At 37.2% G+C, this 27,248-nt stretch overlaps 4 protein-coding genes and 1 pseudogene across 9 annotated transcripts in view; 3 read left to right on the forward strand and 2 right to left on the reverse strand.

Moving 5' to 3' along the window:
* Window positions 1-27,248, reverse strand: part of LOC127934313 (apolipoprotein M) — a 72,263-nt gene that overhangs the window by 30,661 nt on the left and 14,354 nt on the right. The gene's annotated exons all lie outside the window — the stretch shown is intronic.
* LOC128022843 (E3 ubiquitin/ISG15 ligase TRIM25-like) lies at window positions 2,024-3,658 on the forward strand (annotated as a pseudogene).
* On the forward strand, window positions 5,292-13,397 carry LOC127934243 (cytochrome P450 7B1-like). Of its 3 annotated transcripts, none has more exons than XM_052531494.1 (6): window positions 5,292-5,656; window positions 8,065-8,201; window positions 8,944-9,546; window positions 11,243-11,449; window positions 11,573-11,751; window positions 12,390-13,397. In XM_052531494.1, exons 1-6 carry the CDS (start codon window positions 5,583-5,585, stop codon window positions 12,705-12,707), a joined length of 1,518 nt encoding a protein of 505 aa, XP_052387454.1. In that variant the 5' UTR covers window positions 5,292-5,582; the 3' UTR covers window positions 12,708-13,397. The 3 variants fall into 3 exon arrangements, with proteins under 3 accessions (XP_052387454.1, XP_052387472.1, XP_052387464.1); XM_052531512.1 differs by lacking the exon at window positions 5,292-5,656 and adding an exon at window positions 6,033-6,408; XM_052531504.1 differs by lacking the exon at window positions 5,292-5,656 and adding an exon at window positions 6,033-6,295.
* On the reverse strand, window positions 13,262-20,919 carry LOC127934174 (zinc transporter ZIP6-like). Of its 4 annotated transcripts, none has more exons than XM_052531394.1 (12): window positions 20,903-20,919; window positions 20,653-20,803; window positions 18,502-19,197; window positions 18,231-18,375; window positions 18,030-18,128; window positions 17,483-17,652; window positions 16,861-17,037; window positions 16,287-16,374; window positions 15,857-16,198; window positions 14,506-14,586; window positions 14,232-14,422; window positions 13,262-13,786 (listed from the first exon to the last, which is right to left on the reverse strand). In XM_052531394.1, exons 2-12 carry the CDS (start codon window positions 20,776-20,778, stop codon window positions 13,634-13,636), a joined length of 2,268 nt encoding a protein of 755 aa, XP_052387354.1. In that variant the 5' UTR covers window positions 20,779-20,803; window positions 20,903-20,919; the 3' UTR covers window positions 13,262-13,633. The 4 variants fall into 4 exon arrangements, with proteins under 4 accessions (XP_052387354.1, XP_052387363.1, XP_052387347.1 ...); XM_052531403.1 differs by lacking the exon at window positions 20,903-20,919 and adding an exon at window positions 19,673-19,924 and having other exon boundaries at window positions 20,653-20,852; XM_052531387.1 differs by lacking the exon at window positions 20,903-20,919 and having other exon boundaries at window positions 20,653-20,853.
* LOC127934296 (caveolae-associated protein 4a-like) lies at window positions 23,822-26,645 on the forward strand. The gene is made up of 2 exons (XM_052531582.1): window positions 23,822-24,346; window positions 25,810-26,645. The coding sequence occupies exons 1-2, from the start codon at window positions 23,966-23,968 to the stop codon at window positions 26,416-26,418; spliced, it is 990 nt and encodes a 329-aa protein (XP_052387542.1). The 5' UTR covers window positions 23,822-23,965; the 3' UTR covers window positions 26,419-26,645.

The following is a 27,248-nucleotide window of genomic DNA, read 5'->3' on the forward strand; positions in this document are numbered from 1 at the left end:
TAGAATGGATACGTCAAGGTTGCCATGATTACGTGACCATATATGAGAACTGTAATGCGCGAGACCGGACAGCTGTCTGCCCCCACCACGAGATCGCAAACCTCCTCTGTCCGGGCGGGAAAAACACTCACAACCGTGGAAACCACCACACTGCCAGTCATTCATCTTTTCCCAAACAAGTTTAATGAAATGCTTTTCTTGTTTAATTTTTTTACTTATTTAAGTGTAAAGGAGATTAGATTCAACTTTATTGTCATTGTACATTTAAGGTACAATGCAACGAAATGCAGTTAGCATCTAACCAGAAGTTCAATAAACAGTAAGTACAGGTATATTTCTACAATATGTTACAAATGTACAATACATATACAGATAAAGCAGTACTATAGACATCATTTACAGATTTTTAAATACTATCAGCATGATATACAGACAGGTGTACTATAAAAAAATATTATACAGATGGAATGTGTAATAAGTTTGTACCCTATTTGCAGAAAACTATGAACATATGAATATTATTTACACTAGTGCAATAGACATTAAAAGGTGCAAAAAAATATAAATGGATTATTTAGTATTCTGTATGAATGATCAGACAGTAGTGCAAGTAATAACAAGTGCAACTGTTTTTTTTGTTGTTGTTGTGTTGTAAACCAGATGAAGAGATGAGGAGGGATGAGGAGTGTGTAGTGGTGCGGTGGGGTTCAGTGGGCAGAATTCAGTTAGGAGACAGCTGTAGGGAAAAAGCTGTTCCTGAGTCTGCTGGTCCTTTTCCAGAGGCTCCTGAAGCGGCTCACAGAGGGCAGGAGGTTAAACAGTCTGTGGTCAGGGTAAGAGGAGTCCTTAGGAATTCTGTGATCTCGATGTAGACAGCGTTTTCTCTGGATGCATTCAAAAGCAGGAAGTGGTGTCCCTGTGATATGTTGTGCGGTTTTCACCACCCTCTGCAGTGCTTTGCGGTCAGCATCTGAGCAGTTCCCATAAACAGACTGTGATACAACTGGTCAAGAATATGTGTATGCTTCTTCAGTGTCCTATAAGAAAAGATGAGCCTTCTCTTCTCATGAGAGAAATGAGCCTTCTTGACCAGGCTGGACCAGGTGGAGGAGCTTGAAACTGGAGACACGTTCTACAAGCATCCCATTAATGTGGATGGGGTCATGCATGCTTCCTTTCTTCTTCCTGAAGTTCACAATGAGCTCCTTTGTCTTACTGGTGTTAAGGAGCCGGCTGTTGTCAGTTCAACATGCGGCCAGGTGCTGTACCACTGTACCAGTGTTTTTGGGCAGAATTATGAGAGAGCCCACTCCTTTAGTTGAATTAAACCCCACACATGGATGGTCTCAGGATGCTCACTGTTGGTTTATCTCATGGTAGCGTCACCGTTTCTGATCCAAACAATCGATTTTCCAGATGTTGCAAACAGTCAGAAGGGAGCTTCATCGGCAAAAATAACTTTGCACCAGTGGTTAGTCCTCAAAAGGCGAGTAGACAAGCAGAAGCTCACAAACTGAGATCAACTCTAAAAACTAATAAGGCAAGAATGCATCACCATCAGTCAGGATTTGACCCAGATTTGAATCCATCATGCCAGAGCGAATTGCAGAGGTTATGAAGAACAAGGGTCACTGTATTTCAACTACATTTTTGCCAATAAAAGCATTTAAAACATATGATATCCTTATCATTGTTTTTCAGTATACAAAATAGAAATATGTGGATAAATTATCTACAAATACAAAAGCAGCAAACTTTGCAAAACACAAAATTTGTCACTGCCAATACTTTTGCCCATGACTGTACACTGATATGAAAAAGTGTTAGAGCGCCACCTGGACGTTCAATATTGCCTTATATTTTTCACAGTTGCTGAACTTGTAGACCTTTTCATTGTGAACAGTTTACACCTAATAGCCTACAGGTGTGTCACACTTACACACATACGAATGTCTCTCTTAACACAAAAACAGGGAGTGTAACAGTTCAATGTATCTGTTTATTTGTATCTACAGACTGTAAAATGTAAGAATCCAGTGTTTCTTTGACTAAGGATGAGTTCAGCTGTCCGATCTGTCTGGATCTACTGAAGGATCCAGTGGCCATTCCCTGTGGATACAGTTACTGTATGAGCTGTATTACAGACTGCTGGGATCAGGATGATCAGAAGGGAGTCTACAGTGCAGACAGACCTTCAACCCAAGACCTGTTTTAGGTAAAAACACCATGCTGTCTGAAGAAACTCAAGAAGACAAAACTCCAAGCTGCTCGTCCTGCTCAATGTTGCATTGGATCTGGAGATGTGGAGTGTGACTTTTGTACTGAGAGAAAATATAAAGCCATCAAGTTCTGTTTGGTGTGTCTGGAATCTTTTCATTTTGAACGCCATGAAGAATTTTGCTCTGGAAAGCGACACAAGTACCGATACAATTGGAGAATTAAAAGAGATGATCTGTCCTCAACATGATAAACCGAAGTAAATTGTCTGTCGTACTGATCAGTGGTGTATATGTTATATGCGTATGGTAGATGAACACAAAAACCACAACACTGTATCAGCCGCTGCAGAGAGGACTGAGAAACAGGTGCACTGGAGTGAGTTTTCAGTCTCTCTCTGTTCCTCCTTCATCTACAGACTTACCCAGCATCACTGTCTGTTCTCATCTCTCTTTTGATGATATTGGAAAATCTGTGTCTGATCTAAGAGAGAACCTAGAGCATTTCTGTAGATAGGGAGAAGATAAAGATATCTGCTAGAGGAAAAAATGGACACGCATGCTTTCTGAAATTCATAGTCAAATGTATCAATCAGTTTAACGTGAAATAAAATGAACATGGAATTGTTTAAATGTTTTCACCAAGGATGTCTGTTGATTTCTTTAGTGAGATACATCCAGATCATTACCACTCACGAATATGAGAGCAGGAAGGAGTTCCTACAATGTAAGACAATGTGACACACACATACATATACACACACATACACACGCACAGAAACAAGCTGTACATTTAAACACTGTGAAGAACACATGTACACTGATGAATCAAATAAGTATCCAAATCTAGATTTAGATCTAGGTTTTAAAAGTGACTGACTGTTGAAAGTCGCACTAGAACTTCTCTCTCTGATTCCTACAGCTTAAAACAACATGAAAATATGAGTTTCAGCTAGCATGTTGTAGTATTAATTAAAATTCAGATGATTCGGATTATTGATTTTATATTCTTTCCCCATCAGATTTCCAGCGATTTCCACTGGACCCGAACACACACATAAAAACACCTTTATCTGTCTGAAGGGAACGGACTGTTCATAGAAACTAACCCAGCCCTATCCTGATCATCCAGAAAGATTTGATGCTTACCTTCGGGTGTTGTGTAGAGAGAGTGGGTGTGGATGCTGTTACTGAGAGGTTGAATGGAGTAGATATAGATGGTTGAGTATATCAGTGTCATATAAGAGCACTGGAAGGAAGGGAGATTGTGCTGCAAGTAGAATTGAAGCTAATAATCATTCCTTGTCTTCAATGTGCTTTATTGACAAATGCAAGTTCTGGCACAGTAATGTAATAAGATGACTGCACTCCCTGTAGTTCCCTGGCCCTCTAGAATAGAAGTGTATTTGCTCTCTTCTTCCACAGCGTCTCTGACACAATGACCCTCATTCACAGAGTCCAGACCACATTCACTCAGCCTCTCTGTGCTGGATTCTGTATATATTCAGGAATAGGTGTGAGACTGTTTGATCCTTAACGTAAATGGTATCGAGACTCTTCCAAATAATAATCCCGTATCACAGGGTTTGAGTTTCAGATTAATATAATGGTTGTAGTGGGAGATTGGGGAAGAAAATATGAATAACTTAAAATAATACATGCCATGTATTTCTCCTGTGATTGTGTAAGGCTGATCATGTTATGTTGTTTACATTATTTTTTTATGTTAATATCTTAATTTCTTTAATTTATCTTGTTAAATATTGGCAAATATATCCTGTTTATGACAGACAAAAAGACACAAGTGCTTAATTTCCTGAAATCATGAACATGCATTTTAAGAAGAAACAAATGTATTTTGTACTTAAAACACAGATGACTGCTAATCACCATTAATTGCTTTTTGTATACATAAATATGCTGCATTCAGATTGTGCTCTTTCTCTGTCCAAAATAATCTGATTGATTATTGATCACAATAAATTAAACATTAAATTATGATGTAGAGAGTCTGAAATTTGATTTTTCTTTATTTCTTTATTTTTTTTTTTCTTTATTTATTATCTTTATTTTATTTGCACCTTGGAAATATATATTTTTTAAAGTGTGTGATTTTTTAAGATGTCAAATTAAAGATTTATATATCATCCTATATACGATGAATCATGCAGTGGATAATTGAGCATTTGACATTGCCATTGACTTCCCTAACACTCCCACTAGTCCAAGTCTGTCTTAAATTTGTATTCCCCATTAAAGTGAAAGTCATGAAATTTGCCAAGTATGGTAACCCATTCAGAATTGGTGCTCTGCATTTAACCCATCCAAGTGCACACACACAGTAGTGAGAAGTGAACACACACAGAGCAGTGGGCAGCTATATATCCAGCACCCAGGGAGCAACTGGAGGTTCAGTGCCTTGCCCAAGGGCACTTCAGCCATGGGTATTGAGGGTGGAAGAGAGCACTGTTCATTCACTCCCTCCCACCTACAACTCCTGCCAGCACCAAGACTCAAACCTGAAACCTTCAGGTTACAAGTCCAACTCTCTAACCATTAGGCCACAGCTGCCAAAAACAGTCTTCTGAGTTAAGCGAAGGCTAATTTGGTGTTTCTTTACTGGCAGCACTGAAAATGTACCACAGAACAGCCCAAAAGAGGGACCTTTATGTGTGGAGCACTGCTGGCATACATACACTCACATACACACTGAGTAACAGACTGTGGGAAGAAAGAAAGATATCTTGTACAAAGAGAATCCTTCTGTTTCCAATTAGGCACTAGCAGAATTTCCCCTGTGCCTCAGCAAACATTGAGACCAAAAGATGACTTCTAACGATTTCATTATGTAAATGTAAAAAATAATTTGTAAACATATATAAAACAATAAAAAATTTATAATTTGATTATTAGGTAGGTATTTTTTATATATTTGAATCACTATATCTATCTAACTATTCGTCAAGAAGAGGCGTGTCTTCAACATGCTGCTGCGTGCATATCTGGCAATAAACACTGGTGGCTCTGGTTAGGTCTCCCATACTCCTCTGCTGTGCGTGTATGTTACAAAAGCTTGAGTGGGCCAAGTAGTTAAGTAATACCAGTATGTTGAGCAATGTTTAATTATCATTGAGCGATCTCTATTGGGTGGGACTTTCTGGATATCTTCTTGGACACTCGCATTCGTTCTTGTATTATTCCCTCATCTCGCATTGGATTCTAATTTTTAATTAGTGCGGTGATTTTAATAAATTTTTACATTTTAAAGTAACTTTCGCGTGCAGTAGCCTACATCGTGGAGCCTTTTTTCGGAGCAGTCTTCTAGGTTTTTTTTTCTTTCTTTTTTCACTCAGAGGCTCTTTAATAATGGAGTGTTTATTGACGATCTTTCTGGGCTTTATCTCCATGCTGCTGTTCTGCATGTTCTGCAGTCGCAAGCGGTGAGTTTTCTGACCGCTTTTGCAGCTTGTTGTCATGATGTAGCCGATGTTTCTTCATTGTAATACGAATTAATACTTTGTTTAAATAAATCTTTGTTTAATTGTCCTTATGTGTCTAATAATATATTTATAAGCATTGATGGTTCCATTAACAACTTTTTACTTCTACTGAACCTTTCCTTTCCACAAAGGAAAGGTTCTCTAGATTATTAAAATGTCATTCACGCTGTAACACGGTTCTTTCATAAACTGTTTATTAACAATGTTTGGATCTGGTTCGCGAGATCCACTTTCCTGCAGAGTTTAGTTCTAACCCTAACCAAACTCACCTTGAAAAACACAGGTAGATTTTTTTTTTATTAGGACTGGAGTGGATCTCTGACTCTGTAGGAAAGTGGATCTCGCGAGCCAAATTTGAGGATTAGCCTACTGTTCTATGGCATTACTGCTAACCCCCTCGTCTTTTAGAACCTTATTTTAAGAGTGTAAACGTTATAATCGTCATTCAAAGCCGCGTTGGCAATGAAGTGTCTGCTAGGTTCATATGAATAATTCCCACTTTATTGCAGGACTGAGAGCTTGTTTACTCTCAATTCACCTCAGAAACTGAACCTTTCACTGGAAGGCTTCCAGCGATGGGTAGGTAGCTCGACAAGAATTTCTTTCGAACTGTTCGAACCGATTCAGTGACTCGGTTACGCGCCGCCTCGTTGTTCTCTAAAAAGTTCCAGTGAGTCAAGCCATATGTAGAGGTATTGTTTTATTATATGTTATTTATAAAGATGTTTATAATTTAATTGGTTCCATTTCCATTTGTTACAGTCATGTAACATATAAATATGAAGTAATAAATAATATATTATTACTCGTTACTCGTTTCCCAAAAGCATCGTATCTGAAGTTGATCGTACTAGAGACCATGCGTATAGCTATACCTGCATGTGAACTGGTTAAAATGATTAAATGAAAAGATTCATTTGAAAAGAACGATTCTTTCACAAATCGGACATTTTTGTGGTGCACAGATCCTATTGATTCAAAACCGCTTTGTTTGCATGTTTAAACGAGTAGCTATTAGATCATATCTGAAGCACACTACATGTTTGCTTAGTGTATCAATGTTCATTGTTCATGTAGGCTACTTGGGAAGTCGTGGCCTAATGGTTAGAGGGTTGGGTTGGACTCCCAATCGAAGGGTTGTGGGTTCTAGTCTCGGGCCGGACGGAATTGTGGGTGGGGGGAGTGCATGTACAGTTCTCTCTCCACCTTCAATACCACGACTTAGGTGCCCTTGAGCAAGACATCGAACCCCCAACTGCTCCCCGGGCGCCGCAGCATAAATGGCTGCCCACTGCTCCGGGTGTGTGTGTGTGTGTGTGTGTGTGTGTGTGTGTGTGTGTGTGTGTGTGTGTGTTCACTGCTCTGTGTGTGTGCATTTCGGATGGGTTAAATGCAGAGCACAAATTCTGAGTATGGGTCACCATACTTGGCTGAATGTCACTTCACTTTCACTTTCACAGATGGTCAGAGGGTTTATTTTATACGTTTTATTTTTTCATGCTTCTGTGCTGAGGCTTTGTCAGGGAGTTAGAGGTTTACCCCACTATATGGGCTGCATTGTTTTATTGTTCATTCACTATATGTGCTGCAGTGTGTTTTCTTTATTCAGTTATCAAGCTGCAATATCAAAAGGAGGTTTAAAGAGCTAATTTCCAAAGAGCCATCCCATTCTTTTCTGGTTAGCCTCGGAAAATAGGCCATGGAAGATGTACATTAGCAGTAGATCACAGAAGTAATCACATTCTCAGTAAATGAGTCTTGGCTTTGTCATTTAAAATAGTATTGGCATTTAAAACAAACTGAAATGTTTATTTGACTTTCTAACTTTAGCAGTCACTATTCTATTTCTATTCTTTAAAAAAAAAATCTAACTACCCTTCTAATCTTTTTGAATTCTATTTTCTTTTCATTTATTATACAATTGTGTGTGTGTGTGTGTGTGTGTATGACCTCTAACACCAGCTTGCTCTATTCTTTTTCTATTCTGTTTCTTTTTATTTATTATATTATTTAAAAGCCCTTGCTACATGTACTGTTAAACTAACTGAGACTTGTTCTAGGACTTATATATCATTGCCCTTTTTGTTGTTTTTGATTGCTTCCACTGTCCTCATTTGTAAGTCGCTTTGGATAAAAGCGTCTGCTAAATGAATAAATGTAAATGCAACAAAGAATTGTTTAGCACACTTATATCACTGCTTTACCACAGACAACATTATTAAGAGAGCAGGTGACCTATATGGTTGGGGTTTGAGTATTTTATAATGCCATAGAATGGCAGTCTCTCAGACATTGTTGAAATGAAGATGTAAAAAAATAATAATAATAATTGTGTGTGCATTTTACAGGAAGGATGGTGAGCCCCCTCTGATTAAAGGCTGGATTCCATTTCTGGGGAAAGCTCTAGAATTCAGAAAAAACTCTCAGCAGTTTCTTTCACAGCTACAGCAGGAGCATGGAGATGTTTTTACTGTACTTATAGCAGGTACATGAAAAATGCACATTCATTTACTTAGCAATATTTATTTGTACACATCATTTTTCCAAATGAGAATGTCTTCTGACTCCTAACAAAATGAACATTGCCATATTTTGCTATATTTTGTGCACACAGGTTTCCTTTTGCTCCTCCTCTCAGACGCAATGTTATTTTGCAACACATGCTCACATACTTATGGTCATTAAAAAGACCCTAAAAAGGATACTGTGAGAATAGCAATTTTGAAAAGTTGACAGATAACACGGACATTTTAACTATTAATATTATTATTATTTTGTACTTTTCTAGGTAGTTGCTATATAATTCTAATTGATCGTTCCAAAAGCATCGTATCTGAATTAGATTGCATTGTGAACTGGTTTAAATTATTTATTGAAAAGATTCAACTCAAAATAATTATTTATTTACGAATCAGATATTGCTATTTTGGAGCACAGATCTTATTGATTCAAAACCGCTTTGTTTGCATGTTAAAACAAGGATGTGGGTAACTGCTAGGTGGTTGTTGACTAACTTACTGCCCCTTCTTTAAGTTTTATTTTATTTCATCCACTTGAGAAATTTCTTTCAGTAGCACCATTTGGCAAAGGCAAGTTACACGTTGTGGATGAGATTAGGAATTATAGTGATGTCAGTAAAAAAAAAAAAAAACTAAACTAAACTCATGCAAAAATTATACAAAAAATGCATTATGGGCTTACATATACCTGTTTGTGTATTTCTTTAGGAAAGTACATTACATTCATAATGAATCCTTTTCTGTACTCGTCTGTGATCAAACACGGGAAACAGTTGGATTTCCACAGGTTTTCAGACAGTGCAGCATCCAGGTCGTTCAATTACACACCAGTACAGAGTGGCCTCTTTCCTGGAATGAGTGACCACATCCAGCGGAGTTACAGTCTGCTGAAGGGGCCTGACCTCGACCTGCTCACGTCCAGCATGATGACAAAATTGCAGCAGGTCCTGCGATGCCGTTTTCTGTCCAGTGAAGAGTCTGGATCTGATGGAGATTGGCAAGAGGCAGAACTATATGAGTTTTGTAAATGTGTAATGTTTCGGACCACATTTAACACTCTGTATGGACATTCAGAAAAACTTTGTCTGGATCAGCTGCGAGAGGACTTTGAGAAGTTTGATGGCATTTTCCCTTTACTAATGGCCCGTGTGCCCATCGCATTGCTGGGAAAAACCAAAGAGATTCGTGAGAAGCTAATAAGATTTTTCTACCCTCAAAGAATGGAAGAATGGAGGGCTCCATGCAAGTTCATACAGAAACGAATGGAGCTGTTCCAGCAGTATGACATGCTTCAGGACAGAGATAAAGCAGGTGACTCTCCCACATAAACACACTAACGCACACAAAATAAAATCTGAAATTATTGTTGAGTGTGTTTCTAATGGTAAATGTCCCATATGCAGAAGTATATTAATTTTGCCATCATGACATGAAGAACCCTGGTCTTCTGATTTTGTGCACCAAAATAAATTATTTAAATACTAATTAAATGTACCACAAAAGAAGCGTTTTGTGAGACAACAGACATTTTAATTACTTTTTATAGTAGTTTTAAAGGCAGCATAAATTTAGTCCTTAACCATGTGTTAACCTAAAACACTAAGCGATTTAATTTAAATCTAAAACACTAAATATTTAATTTAATTTAATTGAATGTGTATAAATGTAAGTACACTTTGCCTTATGAACAGTCAGTAACGACACAGTAGCCACAGTAACTAACTACACAGTTTAGTCTCACAGTTAGTTGTAATCTGTATGGTTTTGATTCAGTAAAATTAAGCTGTTCCATAGATGCATACTCCTCACCTTTCTGTGAAAATTCACCTTTTTGAGATCAAAATAGGTATTCTGTACCCGCTCAAAGTCACCCGCTTTCAACTCTCCTGTATGTTTTTGTGTGCGTGCTCTGGTTATTTTCAATTACTAAGCCAAAAGATTCTATTTACAATATGTTTTCATCGTTGAGTATTGTAGCCAATCACAGGCATCTCGTATGAAAGCAATGGCCAGTCATAGGTGTTTACTTTAGGTTAGTCAGAATCCTCTCTGATCTCATTTTTGTTTTTGCAATTTTGCGTATTTCTACCTACATACAGATCTTACTATTATTACAAGACAAAAATAAAGCATACACGATTTAAATAAGATATTTATTGTATAGTTAGTTATGGATTATATCAGGAGTTTCCATGCGAGTAAGATGTTCGGTCAGTTAAGCTAAAAGGAAAGTGCCCTTTGCTTGTTTTTTTTCTTCATTTACTATTTGAAGAAAAATGTAAAGCGGACCAAACCGTCCTTTTTATACTGTTTCAGGAATAATAAACGTGAGTATAATAAATCATTGGAGAAATTCATCCGTGATTGTCGGTGCTAACCGTAGCAATGGAGGGAACAAACTATTTGACAAGTATTTGTTTTGCACCAGGAGACACTTTTTTTCTCGTCTACTTCATGAATGAAAGTGAAAATTTATAAGTGAATTTTGGCAGAGTTAGAAAACAATAATAAATGCTTTAAATTATTTTAGTATTTTAGTAGTATTTAAATTAGTGTTTTTTTATATATATTTATATTAGTGATGTGTGTGTGTGTGTGTGTGTGTGTGTGTGTGTTTATATATATTCCATGTAGCTGCCAGGGCAGCAGTTAATGTAAGATATTAATGCTTTGATTTGAAACGCTTTACTGAATCATAAATTTGACAAACTGTTTTAGAATTTTTGGTGCTTCCCCTTTCAAGTGGAAAGACTTGCGAATACATGCCTGTTCCCCATTCATTAAATTCCTGCCCTAGGGTTTGCCAAAATGACTCCTGACTAAACTGATTCATCTTAAAGGGCTTTCTGTCATCATTTTCTGTCTGATGAAATGTGGAAGAAGGATGTGTATGAGCAGATGAGCAGTGAAGGCTCATCATGACTGTGCCATATTGGTTTGGACCAATGCCCAGTGGTTTACACACACACATACATATAGCTTTCTTTTTTTCTTTCTTTGTCCATAGCACATCATTTTGCCATGATGTGGGCAGCAGTAGGAAACACCATCCCAGCAGCCTTCTGGTGTCTTTACCACCTCATCTCCTGCCCAGAAGCCCTTGAGGCAGTGAGAGCAGAGATTATCAGTGTGGTTGGAGAGAAGAACATGAAGTTGATCTTTGAAGAGGACATCACAATTACACGACAACAGCTAGAACAGATGGTTAACCTGGGTAACATGCATATTCTTACATAGTAACCCATCAAACATATCAATTATTGTCTAAATATTGCTTATAGCTTCAGAGTGACTATGTCCGTTTACAATGATTCAGACTGTGTTTTTCTCTCCCCAGAAAGTTCAATAAATGAGAGTTTGCGTCTCTCCTCTGTATCAATGAACATCCGTGTGGTTCAGGAAGATTTCTGTTTGCGCCTGGGTGACCAGCATTCAATCAACCTGAGAAAAGATGACATTGTTGCTCTTTACCCAGAAAGCACACACCTTGATCCTGAAATATATGATCAGCCTCAGGTAACACGCATTTATAGCTGCCTAGATCAGTGTTTCTCAACCGGGGGCTTCAGCAATTATTGTCAGTGCTGAAGACAATTTTTCTGCAATAAATTACCACTTTAAAAGTTTAGGGCAAGTATGATTTAAAAGAAAGAACAAATAGTTTTAGTCAGCAGGATGTATGGTATTAAATCTATCAAAAGTTAAGACTTATGTTACAACATTTGTGTTTTTAAATAAATTTTGTTCTTAAGAATTTTCCTTTCATGGGAGAATGCTGGGCAAAATTTATTTTAGGACTTCCACAAAAATACTGAGCAACAAAAATATACTAATAATAGGAATTATTATTAATGACCGAGAACCAAATCAGCATATTGTAATGATTCCTGAAGGATCATGGAAGACTGGAGCAATGACTGCTGAAAATTCTGCATTGTTATCACAGGAATAAATTACAATTTATTACTGATCCAATAAATCATAAATGACAAGAAGTCACAGTCTATGAATATTGCAACAGACTTGCAGTCAAAAAACTTGAGAATCACTGCCCTAGATCCACCTAGTTAATTTAAAATGGAACATTCATTTTTTTATTATTATTATTAGAAAACGCATTTATTGAGATGTCTTTTGTCTTTGATTTCCTGTAGCGCTTCCGATTTGACCGTTTTGTGGAGGATGGGAAAGAAAAAACAGATTTTTATAAATGTGGTCAGAAGGTCCGGTACTATCTTATGCCTTTCGGCTCCGGAGCCACACAGTGTCCAGGGCGTTTTTTCGCAATGAATGAGCTGAAGCAGTTTGTGTGTGTGACTCTGCTCATGTGTGAAATGCAGTTGTCGGAGAACCAGCAGGAGGCGATGCTAGACAAAAGCCGTGCTGGTCTGGGCGTCATGCCCCCTGTTAATCAAATCACTTTCAAATACAGAACCAAAAAACCAGGGGACAACATGAAGAGGGAGGAATGAACTGAGTGATTAGAGACTGTCTGTTTTTTGCTTGGGTGTTTTTCTTTCATTTTTTCACAGCTATAAACTGCAGTTTGATTACATAACCGTTACATAATGGCAACTTTTCAAACATCTTAAGTTTTAATAATTCAGTTTTATCTAGTCATTGGTTGTAAATAACAATTATAAACTCATAAAGTGGCAAAGACTGCACATGCAACACAAATGGATTTCATGCACTGCAGCTCATCATCTAGACCAGTGATCCTCAAATCTGGCTCCTGCAGAGTTTAGCTCTAACCCTAATCAAACACACTTGGGTTTGCTAATCAATGTCTTCAGGATCATTATGAAAAAAACCAGGTAGATTTGTTTGATTAGGTTTGGAGCTAAACTCAGCAGGAAAGTGGATCTTGCGAGCCAAATTTGAGGAGCACTGATCTTGATATATTTTTGAGTTATCAAATCTGCCAATGATTATCCATTTGCTTCAATACTATTACACAATATACTCTGCTGATATGATCATTGGCAAGTTCAAATACAGTTTAGATAGAAATCAGACAAAGACATGATGGGACACTCAGTTCTTTACTGGAATGTTAGTGGGACAGAGGGTGCAAAAATTAACAAATGTAACCTGTTTCACTAGCTACTGTACAACACTGTGTAACAAACAAATAAAAACTAATAAAACACCTTCACATTCTCAAGTTTCGCTTTTATACCGAAATTGTAACAGTCAACACCCATAAATAGTTTTTTACTTCAAGTTACAAATAAGATGACAATTATTCATGCATATTTAAGCGCATATTAAACAAAATCTCAAGCATTTCAACAGGTGGACACCAGGTTAAGCAGAATTTAGGGTCAAAAAGCAACATTAGTACATGTTTTTGAGGAGTGATATTTTTTAGGAGTGATGGAAAAATGTCCTCGGGTCAGAAGCCAATGTCAAGTTGTATCCTGTGCTCAAAAACAGCAATGATAAGCATGATGGCAAAGCCCAGGAGTATCCCAGCATTCTGTAGGAGGAAGAAGCCATAGTGACTGAAGCCTGCTTCGTTTGCATCATTGTGTAACATCTCGGGGACCTTCAAAACACACACACACACAAAAAGACATATTTTAGATACCACAGTCTCATCTAGATAAACACAGAGGACCACAATGTGCACGTTTCAATTAAAAAAAAAATGTATTCACATTACAACACTATTTTCCCTTAAAAATACACAAAAAGATCATAATAGAACTGTATAAGGACGTTTTTTAGAATTGTTTTTTTTAGAACAAGTTGAATTTGTGTTTTATATCTTAAGGTTTCATTTGAATTAATTAATTTTGTTAGTTTTTTGTTTACTATGCTTTATTTCATTTTTTTAACAAAAATATTTCAGTTTAATTTTAGTTTTTCATTCAATTAAATTCCATTTAGTTTCAATGAACAAAATGTTTAGTTAACAATAATAACCCTGCTGAAGACAAAGTAGTAGAAAGATCTCATTCACAGAATTTATTTTGTTCTGTGCTACTCACCATGTCCACAAGAGCGACATACATGAATAAACCAGCCGTGAGAGCAAAGATCCATGTGGCAACATTTTCAGCATAATGACCAATCAGAATGCCTGTGATCATGCCTAAATATCCCATCAAGGCTGAGAGCAGATTATACAGGATGGCCTGTCGTACTGACATACCCGCCTTCAGTAAGACCGCAAAATCACCTGCGTAAAAGAGGAGGATAAGGCAGGTGAGTTGTGATTCTTTTGTCAATTCCACACACTGATGATGACAGACAATGTCTTACCAAGCTCATGAGGAAGCTCATGGCAGAACACCGCAACTGAGGTACTAAGACCACTGGACAAACCTTCTGTGAAAGCCGCCCCTGAAATTCAAAATCGCAAATAATCTGTAATGCTTTTCTAAAGCAGAGTATGCAAAAGCCTTTGTGTGCACTTTTTTGTGGTAAAAATTGTATTCAATTTCAAACGTACATATCAATTATAATTATATTATAAATATATATATCGTATTTTTCGGACTATAAGTCGCACCTGAGTTAAAAAAAAGTCGCATTTATTTAGAACCAAGAGAAAACATTACCGTCTACAGCCGCCAGAGGGCGCTCTATGCTGCTCAGTGATAGACTACAGGAGCACTGAACAGCACAGAACGCCCTCTCGCGGCTAGAGACGGTAATGTTTTCACTTGGTTCATTTCTCTCGGTTCATGTCAAATTAATTTTGATAAATAAGTAGCACCTGACTATAAGTCGCAGGACCAGCCAAACTATGAAAAGAAGTGCGACTTAGAGTCTGGAAAATACGGTATATATATATATATATATATATATATATATATATATATATATATATATATATATATATATATATATATATATATATATATATATATATATATATATATACATATATATACACACATACATATATATATATATACATATATATACCCACATACATATATACATATATATACCCACATACATATATACATATATATACCCACATACATATATACATATATATACCCACATACATATATACATATATATACCCACATACATATATACATATATATACCCACATACATATATACATATATATACCCACATATATATATACATATATATACCCACATATATATATATATATATATATATATATATATATATATATATATATATATATATATATATATATATATATATATATATATATATATATATATATATATATATATATATATATATATACACACACACACACACACACACACATACATGTATAAAAAAAAAAAAAAAAAATATATATATATATATATATATATATATATATATAAATAATACCAAAAACAACAAACTACGTATATCAAATTGCCAAATCCTTTAAGAACCAATTAAGATATATGTTCCAAGTATATTATATATAAAAAAGATTTATTATCTTAAAAGTGTGTGTGTGTGTGTGTGTGTATAATATATATAAAACTTTATGTGATTTGTAAATACAGGCAAAAACATGTTTCAAAAGTGCTCCAAAATTTTGTTCTAAACCTATTTAGTGTACACTGTATGCATAAAATTTTACTGCAAATCTAAGGTGTTATTTGTTTTACGTGTGTGTAAAATTTACCTATGGCAAGTCCGTCACTGAAGTTGTGAAGTCCGTCTCCCATGATGACCATCCAGGCGAGTGTGGCCACGCCAGCCTGCTGGAAGTGCTGGAGCGAGTAGGAGTGTGTGTGTCGGTGCGTGTGTGTGTGCGGGTGGTGGTTCTGGGAGTGGTGGTGATGCAGTATGTGGTGATAGTCATGGTGATGATGATGCTGCTCATCTGACTGGCCAACAGTGTCATGGAAGTGGGAGTGGCATTTGTTTTCGCAATCTATGTCACTGTAGAGCTCCGCCCCCAACATCACCTCCTCTTCCTCTGCAACACCCCGCCCACACGCGCTTCCACCGTTTGTTTCAGTAGCTGATGTTACAGAAAAATTGAAATCAAAATGTATGAAAATTTCTTTCTGACTGCATAAACTTTAGCAAGCATATAAAAAAAGAGTTACCGTCGGTTGTTTTGACATCATCGTCTTCTAATGATGGAAGTTTCTCAGATTCCAAAACTTCTGTGGCGAGATCAACCCTCTTCTGCACCTACAAACACAGAGAAAATACATTAAACTACAGAAATTCAAGAAACTTTAAGTGATTTATTTAGGAATTAATGATATGATTTAAAGCCCAGGACACACTGCATGATTTCCAGCTGTCCTAGACGAAAGATTGTCATTGTGAAACAATCATGGTGATTTCTATAACCGTGGCTCTTAATCATGGGTCTTATGCATGTACAGTGAGAGAGGTTCAAAGACAGCCATTGTCACAGTCTTGTGTCCGAAGGATAGCCTATGTTAATTTTCTAACAGTGTTAGAAATTCAGCATGATCATCGCACAGTGTGTTTGCTGTTAAGACCTACATCTACTGACCAGCCAATAACTGAATTGCTGTTTTGATCAGTGCTAAAACTTTAAACTGCTTAACTCAAACTCTTCTCAATTATGCGACAATAATATGAAATCTTAGACTTATAAAATATGAAATCTTAGACTTATATTGTCTGTTTGCACATTTTGCTGACCTTCTGTTTTTTGTCTTTGTACATTTTGCCGAGGGTCAGGAAGTGTTCGATGAGGAACATGATGTAGACTCCACTCAGAGCTGTGAGCCCCGTCCACACAGGCCGAAGGGAATCCTCTTCCACCTCTTCACCATGGTGATGGTGCTCGGAGTGGCCATGCTGGTGATGACTCTGAGACTGACAGGTGCCAATCAAAGGTCAATTAGAAATCTTGCAGAATACAGAAAAACGTGTAGACACTACGGTTCAAATTTTTGTGCTCAGTTAACAAAAAACAACAACAACAAAAAAAAAATCTAGAAATTAATACTTTAATTCAGCAAGTATACATTAAATGAATCAAAATGTGACATTGATAGTATTAGGAAATATTTATTGAGCACCAAATTAGCATATTATAGATTTCTGTAGGATCATGCCTTAAAGGGTTAGTTCACCCAAATAGCAAAATTATGTCATTTATGACTCACCCTCATGTTGTTCCAAACCCATAAGAACTCCATTTATCTTACGGATTTGGAACAACATGAGGGTAAGTTATTAATGACATAATTTTGCTATTTGGGTGAACTAACCCTTTAAAAACAACCGTACTAAATTTGGATGCAAGTTTGTGACTTACATGTGGTATGAGGTGGAGAAAAGCATCTCCGCTGAGAGTTCCCACTGCAAGGGCTACCAGGAAGCTCAGCAGGAAGTTGAAGCAGACTCTGTTCATGAGTGGGATCAAAACCACACCAACTAATGCCAGTAAACTGATCAAAGTAATGGAGAGAAACCCTCCTACCCAAGCTGTAACATAAACAAACACACATTTATTAAATTAATTTGCAATAATTCATACTGTTTGATTTTAGCGTTTTATTTTTAAAGCATTTCGTCAAATCATATAGAATTTGAAAACTATCCATTTATCAGTTATCACCATAAAATGATGCTTAATTATCAGCCCATAAGTGTGCATCCCCAAGTTTGTGTGTTTATCTAAACCAAAAGTAAAGCTATGATTTCATTAGCTGAACCTTCTTGCTCAGGTAACTGGCTATCTTCCTTATTTAAAATGTAATTTGCGTCATTGGAAGACAATTACCATAACATAAATATAATGAATATGCAACTTAGCCTTGTTATATCTAGAACTTAAAAGATACTAAGTAACTCGGACTTACCAATGTAAATCGAAGCATTCCTTGGGCTTCTGCCATTAGTGTGATTATGATGATGATGATTGTGATGATGATGGTGGTGGTTGTGATGATGGGAATGATCTGAAAAAAAAAGGTTAATTGTTATACAGATTCTGCTGATCAACTATTGCGATTGTGACAGAAAAACACAACTTTATGTAAATCACATCCTCAAAAGCTCACCTGGATGTTCATCAGCGTGCAGGAGGCAAGAATTGGAATCAATCTGCAGGAGTAGGGCAGGGCACAGGTAACTGAAGTCCTTGACCGAGACACCCATTTCCTTTGTCATGCCATGTGACTGCAGGATTGTGGATGCATTTTGACACTGAAAGAGAAAAGACGGGACTTTTGTGAGCGGAGTATGTCAGGGAATTTCAAGAGTCTTTGGAAAGGTTAAAAAAAAAAATTAGATATTAGATCAAATGTAAATGAATAATTAAAGTAAATGTACCGCTAGGCTTGTATGGTCTAGTCCATGCAGATCATGGTCATCGTGTGTATGGACAGGTGTGTCCTCAGTCTGGTGGGTGTGGTTAGACTGTGTTACAGTTCTCTGGGTGGAGTTAAATGGGGCGTGGTCCTGCGTTAAATCAGAGTCAGCACTACGATTGGTCCGCCGTGATTTTGTGATGTAGGATGGCGTAGTCAAAGTTGTGGTCAAGTCCTGATTCATCTTCATGTAGAGATTGTGATGAGCATCCGACTGGCTTTTCTTCCCGGAGGAGGGATCATCAGGTTTCGATTCTGGGATGGGGTCACTCTTTTCCACATTATGGTCAATATCCCCTTTCTTTCTGGTGACAGGATGTGTGCGTGTGGTGAGTTTGTCAACATGAACATGCGTGTGATCATGCTCATGTGTATGATTATGTCCATTGCCATGGTGGTGCATCATCACTTTTCGGATGCGGTCCAGCCCCACCCCCTTTAGTAGGTTGAACAGGCCTTCTAAGGAGATACTACCATTTTGCCCGTACTTGGCAAACAGAGCCTGTAGGTGGCGCTGTTGTGCCCGTTCTGCCATCTGACCATCAGTCTCAATGGCCATGGACTTGCAATCTGAACCTGCACCCAGTGAACATGCCCACAGCAATGTCAGTGACATCACTGAAAAGAGCGGTGGCAACCAGCCAATCATCCTGGCATCCTAAAACAGAGAAAAATATTATCATTGTCACAATGCTGTAAATACCACCACAATGTCAACATTACAATTCTGAAATAAGAAGAATGAATGAAAACCAAAGCTAAACAAAAATATATTTTACATTTTCTCACTACAATTTGTGTTAAAAAGGAAAAGATTCATAAAAAATAATAATAATATTAATAAAAAAAAATAAAAAAAATTCTGGGTGGCCTTTTAAACATGTCAGGAAGGAAGGCTGTAAAAAAAAAAAAAATTCAGAAGACCCATAGATATAGTTTGTTCTGTTTTATACAAATAACTAACCTTGGGTATAAACTTATCTATAATACTTCACGTCGCTTATCTAAAATACTTCAAATCTAGTAACACTAGAACATGGCATCAGAACAAGGTTAATAACAAATTCACTTGCATACAAAAATGTGAATAAATACGAATAATCCACGCAATTATTAGTAAATATGAGACTTACTATTTTATATAATGTACAGCAAGTTGACCTCTTAGATGGAATAGGCCAAAATCATAAAAAAGCATATTCTTCTGAAAAGTTTTCAGTTGACATTATATTAATGTGTTATTTATCTTTGACTGAGGAAAAAGTAGCACACATCAGAATCAGGTGAATTTTGTCTTCTTGCACTTGTTTCACTGGTGTTTCTGGCAGCGGTGATCATGATTTCACCAAGTACAACATGTTCCTGGATCATCATTCTTGTTGGTCCTGGAACAACATTCCAATCAACCAATCAGAAATGAGATATAATTTTTCAGGAAATATCTGTTTTAGGCTTACAATCAGGGTTAGGTGCTTCTACACTCTTGTTCATCAGTTATCATTTCCCAGTGATTTTATGAATAAATTATGGGTAGGGTTAGGTTTATGGATAGAAATTGGGCTATAGTCTATATTTTTGGACAACAATGTTGATCCAGAATAATCAAAAGATGTTGATCCAGGAACTTGGCAAAATCACGGCGATCTCACGCAGCGCATCTCTGACTCTTGTTTACACTGTTACAACACATTTTTACCTTAATAATGACGTTTCTTACTGGGATGCAGGTCGATATCGTTATTTCTGAGATCTATGAAATCTCTTCTAATTTAACAGATGCACCAGAACTGATGAGATAGAACAAAAGGCGTCACGAGGCCTAGCTGCTAGTGCTACCTTCCTGCACACCTAATTTCTCCCGTCCTTATTGTAAGTTTAGACGCTGAGGGTCTGATCATACATCAACAGCATTTACTGCTTACCGGGAGTACACCCGCGCACCGCGCTCGAAAGTAAGCGCGTTCTAGACGGCGATTCTGTACACAACACCACGTGCACTTCTACTAGACCGTGTGCAAAGAAACGTCATCATCATAAAACCGGAAACATAACGAACGTCCCTGCCATTCCCGAACTACTGGCAGTAAAGGGGAAAAACGTTAGACAGACTTACCGATTCGATGTAATTACAGACCTCTTTATACGAATCAAAAAGCGGACTCTCCGGGAACCAGTCTGGTGATTTTAGAGAAGTGTCGGAAGCTGATATCATTGGTTTAGAAGTAGTCACATGACGCATATGTCTGCTTCATCTCTAGTCAAACCTACCAAAACAGTATTTAACATGGTAAATGTTTGTTGAGGGCTTAATTTGTTGTTGACAGAGTTAATCAAATGAACTGTTATGAAAATCTTGACCTTACTCGTTTTGATGTGTAGTTGGCTAGTTTAAACTGCCAAGTTGTAACATTGTTCGCTCGTCTGTATTTATCCAAATGCTGATTAAAGTTTATACACGTAACGTTAGTCTATTAATGACCATGGTGTGGTGTGGCTGAACATAATCTGAACACACACACACACGCCCAGCAACAAATCTTCCACACATAGGTTCGTGTTTATTTAGCTATTTATGATGACATACAGTCTAAACCAAAAATAACTAAAGCATTTTTAGAATTAAAAGGAAATGAACATATGTGCTCTGTCAGGGGTTTTCTAAAGGTCCCATGAGATAAATGCAAAGATTAAAAATGTTTTATATTTCTATTGTGAATTTCAAAATCAAGGTGGCAAAGTCAAGTGTCCATTGAATGCAAACTTCAGAATCATGGGAAGTAGTTTTTTTTCTTGCAAGATTAACTAATTTTATATTACACTGTACACAGTAAATACCAAACTTTATATTTAAGTAAAATAAAATGAAGAAATGCAGAAATAACAAGCTCTTTTGTGTTTTTCATTTTCTCTTTGATATCTGATCAAATCCATCCTAAATATGATCATCTCTTTGAGACACCCTTCCTAAAATACAAAGGCAAATAGGAATAAGGCGAGCATGATTTCACCAAGTACAACATGTTCCTGGATCAACATCCTTGGTCCTGGAACAACATTCCAATCAACCAATCAGAATATAGATATAACTTTTCAGGAAATATCTGTTTTAGGCTTACAATATGGGTTAGGTGCTTCTATTAGCTATCATTTCCCATTGATTTTAAGAATAAATTAGCTTATTGGTAGGGTTAGGTTAAGGGAATTAGGTTAATTCTGTATTTTTGGACATTTAATGTTGATCCAGGATCATCAAAAGATGTTGATCCATTAATATGTCTCGGTAAAATCACAGCGACCAGCTATAATACAGCTATAATACACTGTGATCATCGCTGCTGTACAGATTAGCATCATCATCGCTATCATAATATGCATCACAAGGTAAAAATCAAATCACATGCACACAAGCATGCACCAAATAAATGCTATAAACAAGCAAACATGTCACACACTCACTCACTCAGTCCTCAAACCTATTGCTTTAGGATTCATCCAAAAAAGCCACGAGGTCGTCTTCAGAAAAAGAACCTGGGTCACTTTCCTAAAGATGGAGGACGAAGGATTGTATAGCTGCTGATTACTTTCACACAAAAAAAGAAAAACAGCTGCACAGCTATCTTTTAACAGTAGTATTTCAGTGGCCTTATTCCACCCTGTTTTTACTTTAAAATCTCTACATTCCCAGGGAAGCTATGGCCTAATGGATAGAGAGTTGGATTGTAACCCAAAGGTTGCTCTCTTTCAACTTCAATACCTCGACTGAAGTGCCTTTGAGCAAGGCACCAAACCCCCAATGCTGCAAAAATGGCTGGCCACTGTTCCGGGAGTGTGTGTGTTTGTGTGTGTTGGTTCGCTACTCACTGCTGTGTGTGTGCACTTGGATGAGATAAATGCAGATCACAAATTCTGAGTATGGAACAACATACTTGGCCACAAGTCACTTCACTTCTCTCCTTTTGCCACCTTTGTCCCTCACATTCTTTCTAGTCCAAATGCAGCACATCCACATGGTGAAATGTTTTCACAACTTGAGTGATTCTTGTCATGCAAAACGTCCTAGCTTGATAGAGTGTTTGAATGTATACTGGATTGTTTGCTATTACCTTCATAAGCTATAAGATTAATGATTGGAAGACAATATAATGGGCAATATAAAGCCTTAGCAGCTACACAGCAAGGTCCTGTCAACACAATTGAAGGTTAAAACATATCAGAGAAAGTACATTCTTACAAGAATTCATTGTTTTCTATTTATACTTTGTCATCCATTCTCCTTATTTTTAACGTAAGCTGCCATTTGTCATTTGAATGTGCAATGTGACACTTTGTGTGACACACAATGTGACACACGCTGTGCAAAAACAGTCCATTTATGCTGCTTGATATTACAAACCAATATTTGTTATCATATTTCTAATGTATTATTGTAATGGTAAATACTCTGGATTGTAGCACAATATATATATTTTTAAAAAGTTTAACTGTTATTGCACTTTGTTATTCTTCTAGTTTTTCACAAATAGTGGCAAATATCAGCAGAAATGCACATTCACAGAAAATAGTTTACTTCCGTTTAGAAAAATAAAGTGGATTAAGTTGGGAAAAACAATATTTTAATTTCAGAAATGGAGTTTTATAGCAGCACAATCCAAAACCTAGTAAAACAACTGAATCTTTGTAAATTAAATGATTTGCTTTTAAGAGAAGGTCTGTATAATTTTGCATGTTAAATCTGTAAACATTTATAAAGTGAGTTTAAAAGAAAACTTCTTTGTTTTAGTGCTTTTTATCTTCTGGGTATTTTTCTTTTGAATGAACTTGTCAGTGTACTAGTCAGTCTATTTTCTTCAGAGGCTCTAAGTGCATGCTGGGAGATGTAGTTTTCAAATCTCAGGTTGCCTGAATGTGAGGTCAGAGGTCAAAACACCAATACCAAACATCTCTAAAGTCAATTTACACTGTGTGTGTGTGCATGTTCCACAGCTGTTGGCTTCCGTTGAGTTGACAGTATGCCAAAGGGGGGTGGATTTATAAAAGTTAGTCCACCTCATCACACAAACACACACATTTGGCGTTTGTTGAATGTCACTGTCATTTTAGATATTTCAAAACTGAGAGAGCAACAAATAATCCAAAAGCCTAGATAACACATGCACACAATATGGTAATGTTTGAATTAATGGGGCTTTCCAGTGCTTCTGTGATACAGCTTCCAAAAATGTCTTAGTATCCTCTTACAGTTGTATTTATATCCATGCATTTCTATCTGTGTGTGTGAACAGGGTGGAGTTTGTCAGATTCCACTGGGGTCTCTCTCTTGGAGTGTCACTTTCTCTCTGTACTGTGTGTTTGATTCCGTCTGGCACTTTATTAATCTCTGGCCCAGTAGCTTTACTTTCAGGGAAGTGTGAAAGGGAGAATTGGAGATGGAAAAGAGAGGAAATGTAATGCCGGGGGTCGAGGATGAATCCGGGCAGCCTGTCTCGGCCTTGTCGATTCTCTCTCTGTTAGAACGCGTGTCTACGATCATTGAAGGTGTCCAGGCCAGCCAGCAGCGCATGGAGGAGCATCAGCAGCAGCTCGAAAGCTCGGTGAGCTCTGTCCAATCTGAGCTTCTCAAATTAGCTCAAGACCATGGCGCCACGGCCACAACCGTTGACAAACTACTGCAGAAAGCCCGCCGCGTGAGTGCACACGTTAAAGAAGTATGCTCACGTGTGGAGAAACAGAATGTGCGTGTGAAGAAAGTGGAAACTACACAAGATGAGCTGCTCACCCGCAACAAGTTCAGGGTTGTTATCTATCAGGTAAACACAATCACACGTAACAACCGCTGCATGTGTGTTATGGGTGATTGAGGGTTTGGCTCGATCCTTTTGCCATTTAACAGCAAGTTGGCACTGTAATCTCACACATAGCAATAGGGGGCACACTTGAGAACTTCCTTTTTAGAGATGATTGGATAACTATTTCTGATTCTGATAGTATTGCTGATGAGTGACATAAAGATATTTTTGATTTAACCATTGAAGAGACTTCCAGAAAGAGAGAAACAGAGAGTGACCATGGGCCTTAAAGGCATAGTTCACCTAAAAATGAAAATTCTGTTATCATTTACTGACCTTCATGTTGTTGTTTTTCATCCATGGAACACGAAAGAAGATATTTTGTAGAATGTTGGTAACCAAGCAGTTTCATGTTCCATTGACTTCCATAGTATGAAAAAAAAATGCTTTTAAAGGCAATGGGACCCAAAATTCTGTTTACGGACATTCTTCAAAATTTCTTCATTTGTGATATTTGGAGTAAAATGAAGGTGAGTAAAGATTCATTTTTGAGAGGACTATGATATTGAGTATCTCTGATTAGTAGTTGTCTAATGTGGATTTGTCAATGATCTATTGCATTTTTGTTACATTTTTCACCAATTTACATTTGGTGCCCCAATCCTGACTATATGGTTTGGAAGTGACACAAATGATGATTCAGTTAAATTCTGCTAAGTAGCAATGCACAAATGCTGGCAATTTATTCTGTTTGACTCCTAATATTTCAAGAGAATGTTTTGAATAATAAAATAAAAAATTGGTCTGTTAGAGTGTGTGTGTGTCAGTATAAGCATGTGTGTTTTTATGTGGTTATTCTCAGGTTTCTTTATATAGAGCTGCACACACAGCGGAATAGACTCTTTAAGGCTATTCCTTGAATAGGAAGTTTATAGATACATCTACACAAATATCCATTCTTACAGACTACAAGAATTCCCTCCAGGGAAGGGTCCTCTCATGTAACCAGGCTTTAGACTGTACAATGTTTGTACGTGGTTACATATACAATGTTGTTTAGGACTAGGCAAAAACAGTTGAACGCAAATAAGTATTTGGATTATCTCAAAAATACTTAAGAAATAATTTGTAACTGCACCAACATTTTTCACCATAACTCAGCTTAAATGTAGGAGATTATTTATGTGTCGATGTAAAAATCTAAATATTAATTTTAATAGAAATAAATAATTCAGTCTAAATATGTTGATAAGATAATTAATGTTTGGTAATCAGCTCCATGATTCTTGAGGTGGGTTGCAAGAAAGCATTAAAAAATTCAGGTCTCCAGCAAAGCTGTTAACTGCAATTTCCTTATGAATGTTACTATATACAGTTTTATATACAGACAAACAGCACAGAGTTCTTCTCCATGACCTTCTAGGAGCAGGTGAACTCAGAGTGTGTTTTCCTGCTAAATAATGGTCTCTCTTTTCTGACTGCAGGGTGAAACTGAAGTTCCCTCTGTTGCTGTCACCAAGACTCCCAAGGGGGCAGGGCTTGCTAACTTGGAGGTGGAGCCAGATGAGTATGAAATCCCTGCTGACCTATCATCTGATGATGAGTACATGGTGGTTGAAGAAGCAGAGTCATCACGGGGCGCCCGTCTGAAACAGAGCGGGTTAAAAGGCATCGAGAACATCAAAGCAGCGTTCTCCAAAGAGAACATGAACAAGACCCGTGAGAAGACACGGGAAAACCTCAGCAAGACCAAGGAGAGCCTTAATAAGACGGGCCAAACACTCGGAACCAAAATCAACACCTTGGGTGAGAAGATCGTGCCCCCTGAGCAGCGAGACAAGATCCGTCAGGGCAGTGAGAGGCTGAAGGAAAACATTGCTAAGAAAGCACCTAATAAAGAATCGTTCAGAATCAAACTGAAGAAGGAACGCACAGTCGCTGAGGGCCAAGAGGGAGCGGAGGGGGAGTCTGCTGTTACTCCTCCAAAAGGCAGGAAATCTAGCCCAGATGTGACCTACACAGAGGTGGCCAGCGAGAACAAGAGGGAAGGTCCAGTATCGGAGGCGGGAGCGACCCGTGTCCAAGAAGACTGAACACAGAAAGGAAGGAAATAAACATAGATATAATACAGAGATAGAAAGTAGTTCATGAGTAAGTGGAAGAAAAAGGGGGTCTTTTCATAAAAAATTGTGCTCCAGAATGTGAGAGTGTATGAGTATATGTGTTGGGTTGCCAAATTAATTAACAGTGCAAGCAGATGTGTTTGTATCATTTCTGTTACCATAAGCCACATGTGAAATGTATTAAAATGTGAAAACATGCTGTCTAATGTGTCCTTTTACTCTTTGTTGTGTCTTAATCACCATGTAAGGAGCAGATGACTCTGTCCAAACATTGGTAGTTAAGCTGGGGACTGAACCTCAATTACATTTGTGTTCACGCAAACACCAACATCATAGAGACAGAGACTGGCAGAGTGAAAGAAAGACTGTCCCATCAGCCAAAAAAAGGTCTTTTGAAATTAATCTCAACAGCTGAGCGGCTCTTCCCAGCACATAGCAACCTAACATGAGGAGCACACTAACACACAGTTTATCTAAAGACAGCCGAACACTATAATGCATGCTCACTTTTCAATTCAGCTTTTCACTCACATAGTTCTCCTGAAATTAAAAACAAACAAAACAAATTTGAATATTTCTGTGAAAATAAATGATAGTATATGTAACATAAACTACTGTTCAAAGGCTTGGGGATGAGAACATTTAAAATATATATATACATTTTCGAAATCTTTTATTGAGCAAGGATGCATTAAATTAATTTAGAGTGATTGTTACATTTACAATGTTACAAAAAAAAGTTCCTTTGAATTTTCGAAAACCCTACTGCTGTAAATTCAGCTTTGCCATCACACGAAAAT

This window comes from Carassius gibelio, chromosome A2, assembly GCF_023724105.1.
Source record: "Carassius gibelio isolate Cgi1373 ecotype wild population from Czech Republic chromosome A2, carGib1.2-hapl.c, whole genome shotgun sequence".
In the NCBI taxonomy this organism is placed as follows: Eukaryota; Metazoa; Chordata; class Actinopteri; order Cypriniformes; family Cyprinidae; genus Carassius; species Carassius gibelio.

Coding starts and splice junctions, on each gene's coding strand:
- LOC127934243 (XM_052531494.1), top strand. CDS start 5,583: ATGGAGTGTTTATTGACGATCTTTCTGGGCTTTATCTCCATGCTGCTG. Junction 5,657..8,064: donor ATGTTCTGCAGTCGCAAGCG/GTGAGTTTTCTG, acceptor TGCATTTTACAG/GAAGGATGGTGAGCCCCCTC. Junction 11,752..12,389: donor AAATATATGATCAGCCTCAG/GTAACACGCATT, acceptor GATTTCCTGTAG/CGCTTCCGATTTGACCGTTT.
- LOC127934174 (XM_052531394.1), bottom strand. CDS start 20,778: ATGCGTCATGTGACTACTTCTAAACCAATGATATCAGCTTCCGACACT. Junction 18,376..18,501: donor TAGACCATACAAGCCTAGCG/GTACATTTACTT, acceptor TTTCTCTTTCAG/TGTCAAAATGCATCCACAAT. Junction 17,653..18,029: donor GAATGCTTCGATTTACATTG/GTAAGTCCGAGT, acceptor TTTATGTTACAG/CTTGGGTAGGAGGGTTTCTC.
- LOC127934296 (XM_052531582.1), top strand. CDS start 23,966: ATGGAAAAGAGAGGAAATGTAATGCCGGGGGTCGAGGATGAATCCGGG. Junction 24,347..25,809: donor TCAGGGTTGTTATCTATCAG/GTAAACACAATC, acceptor TTCTGACTGCAG/GGTGAAACTGAAGTTCCCTC.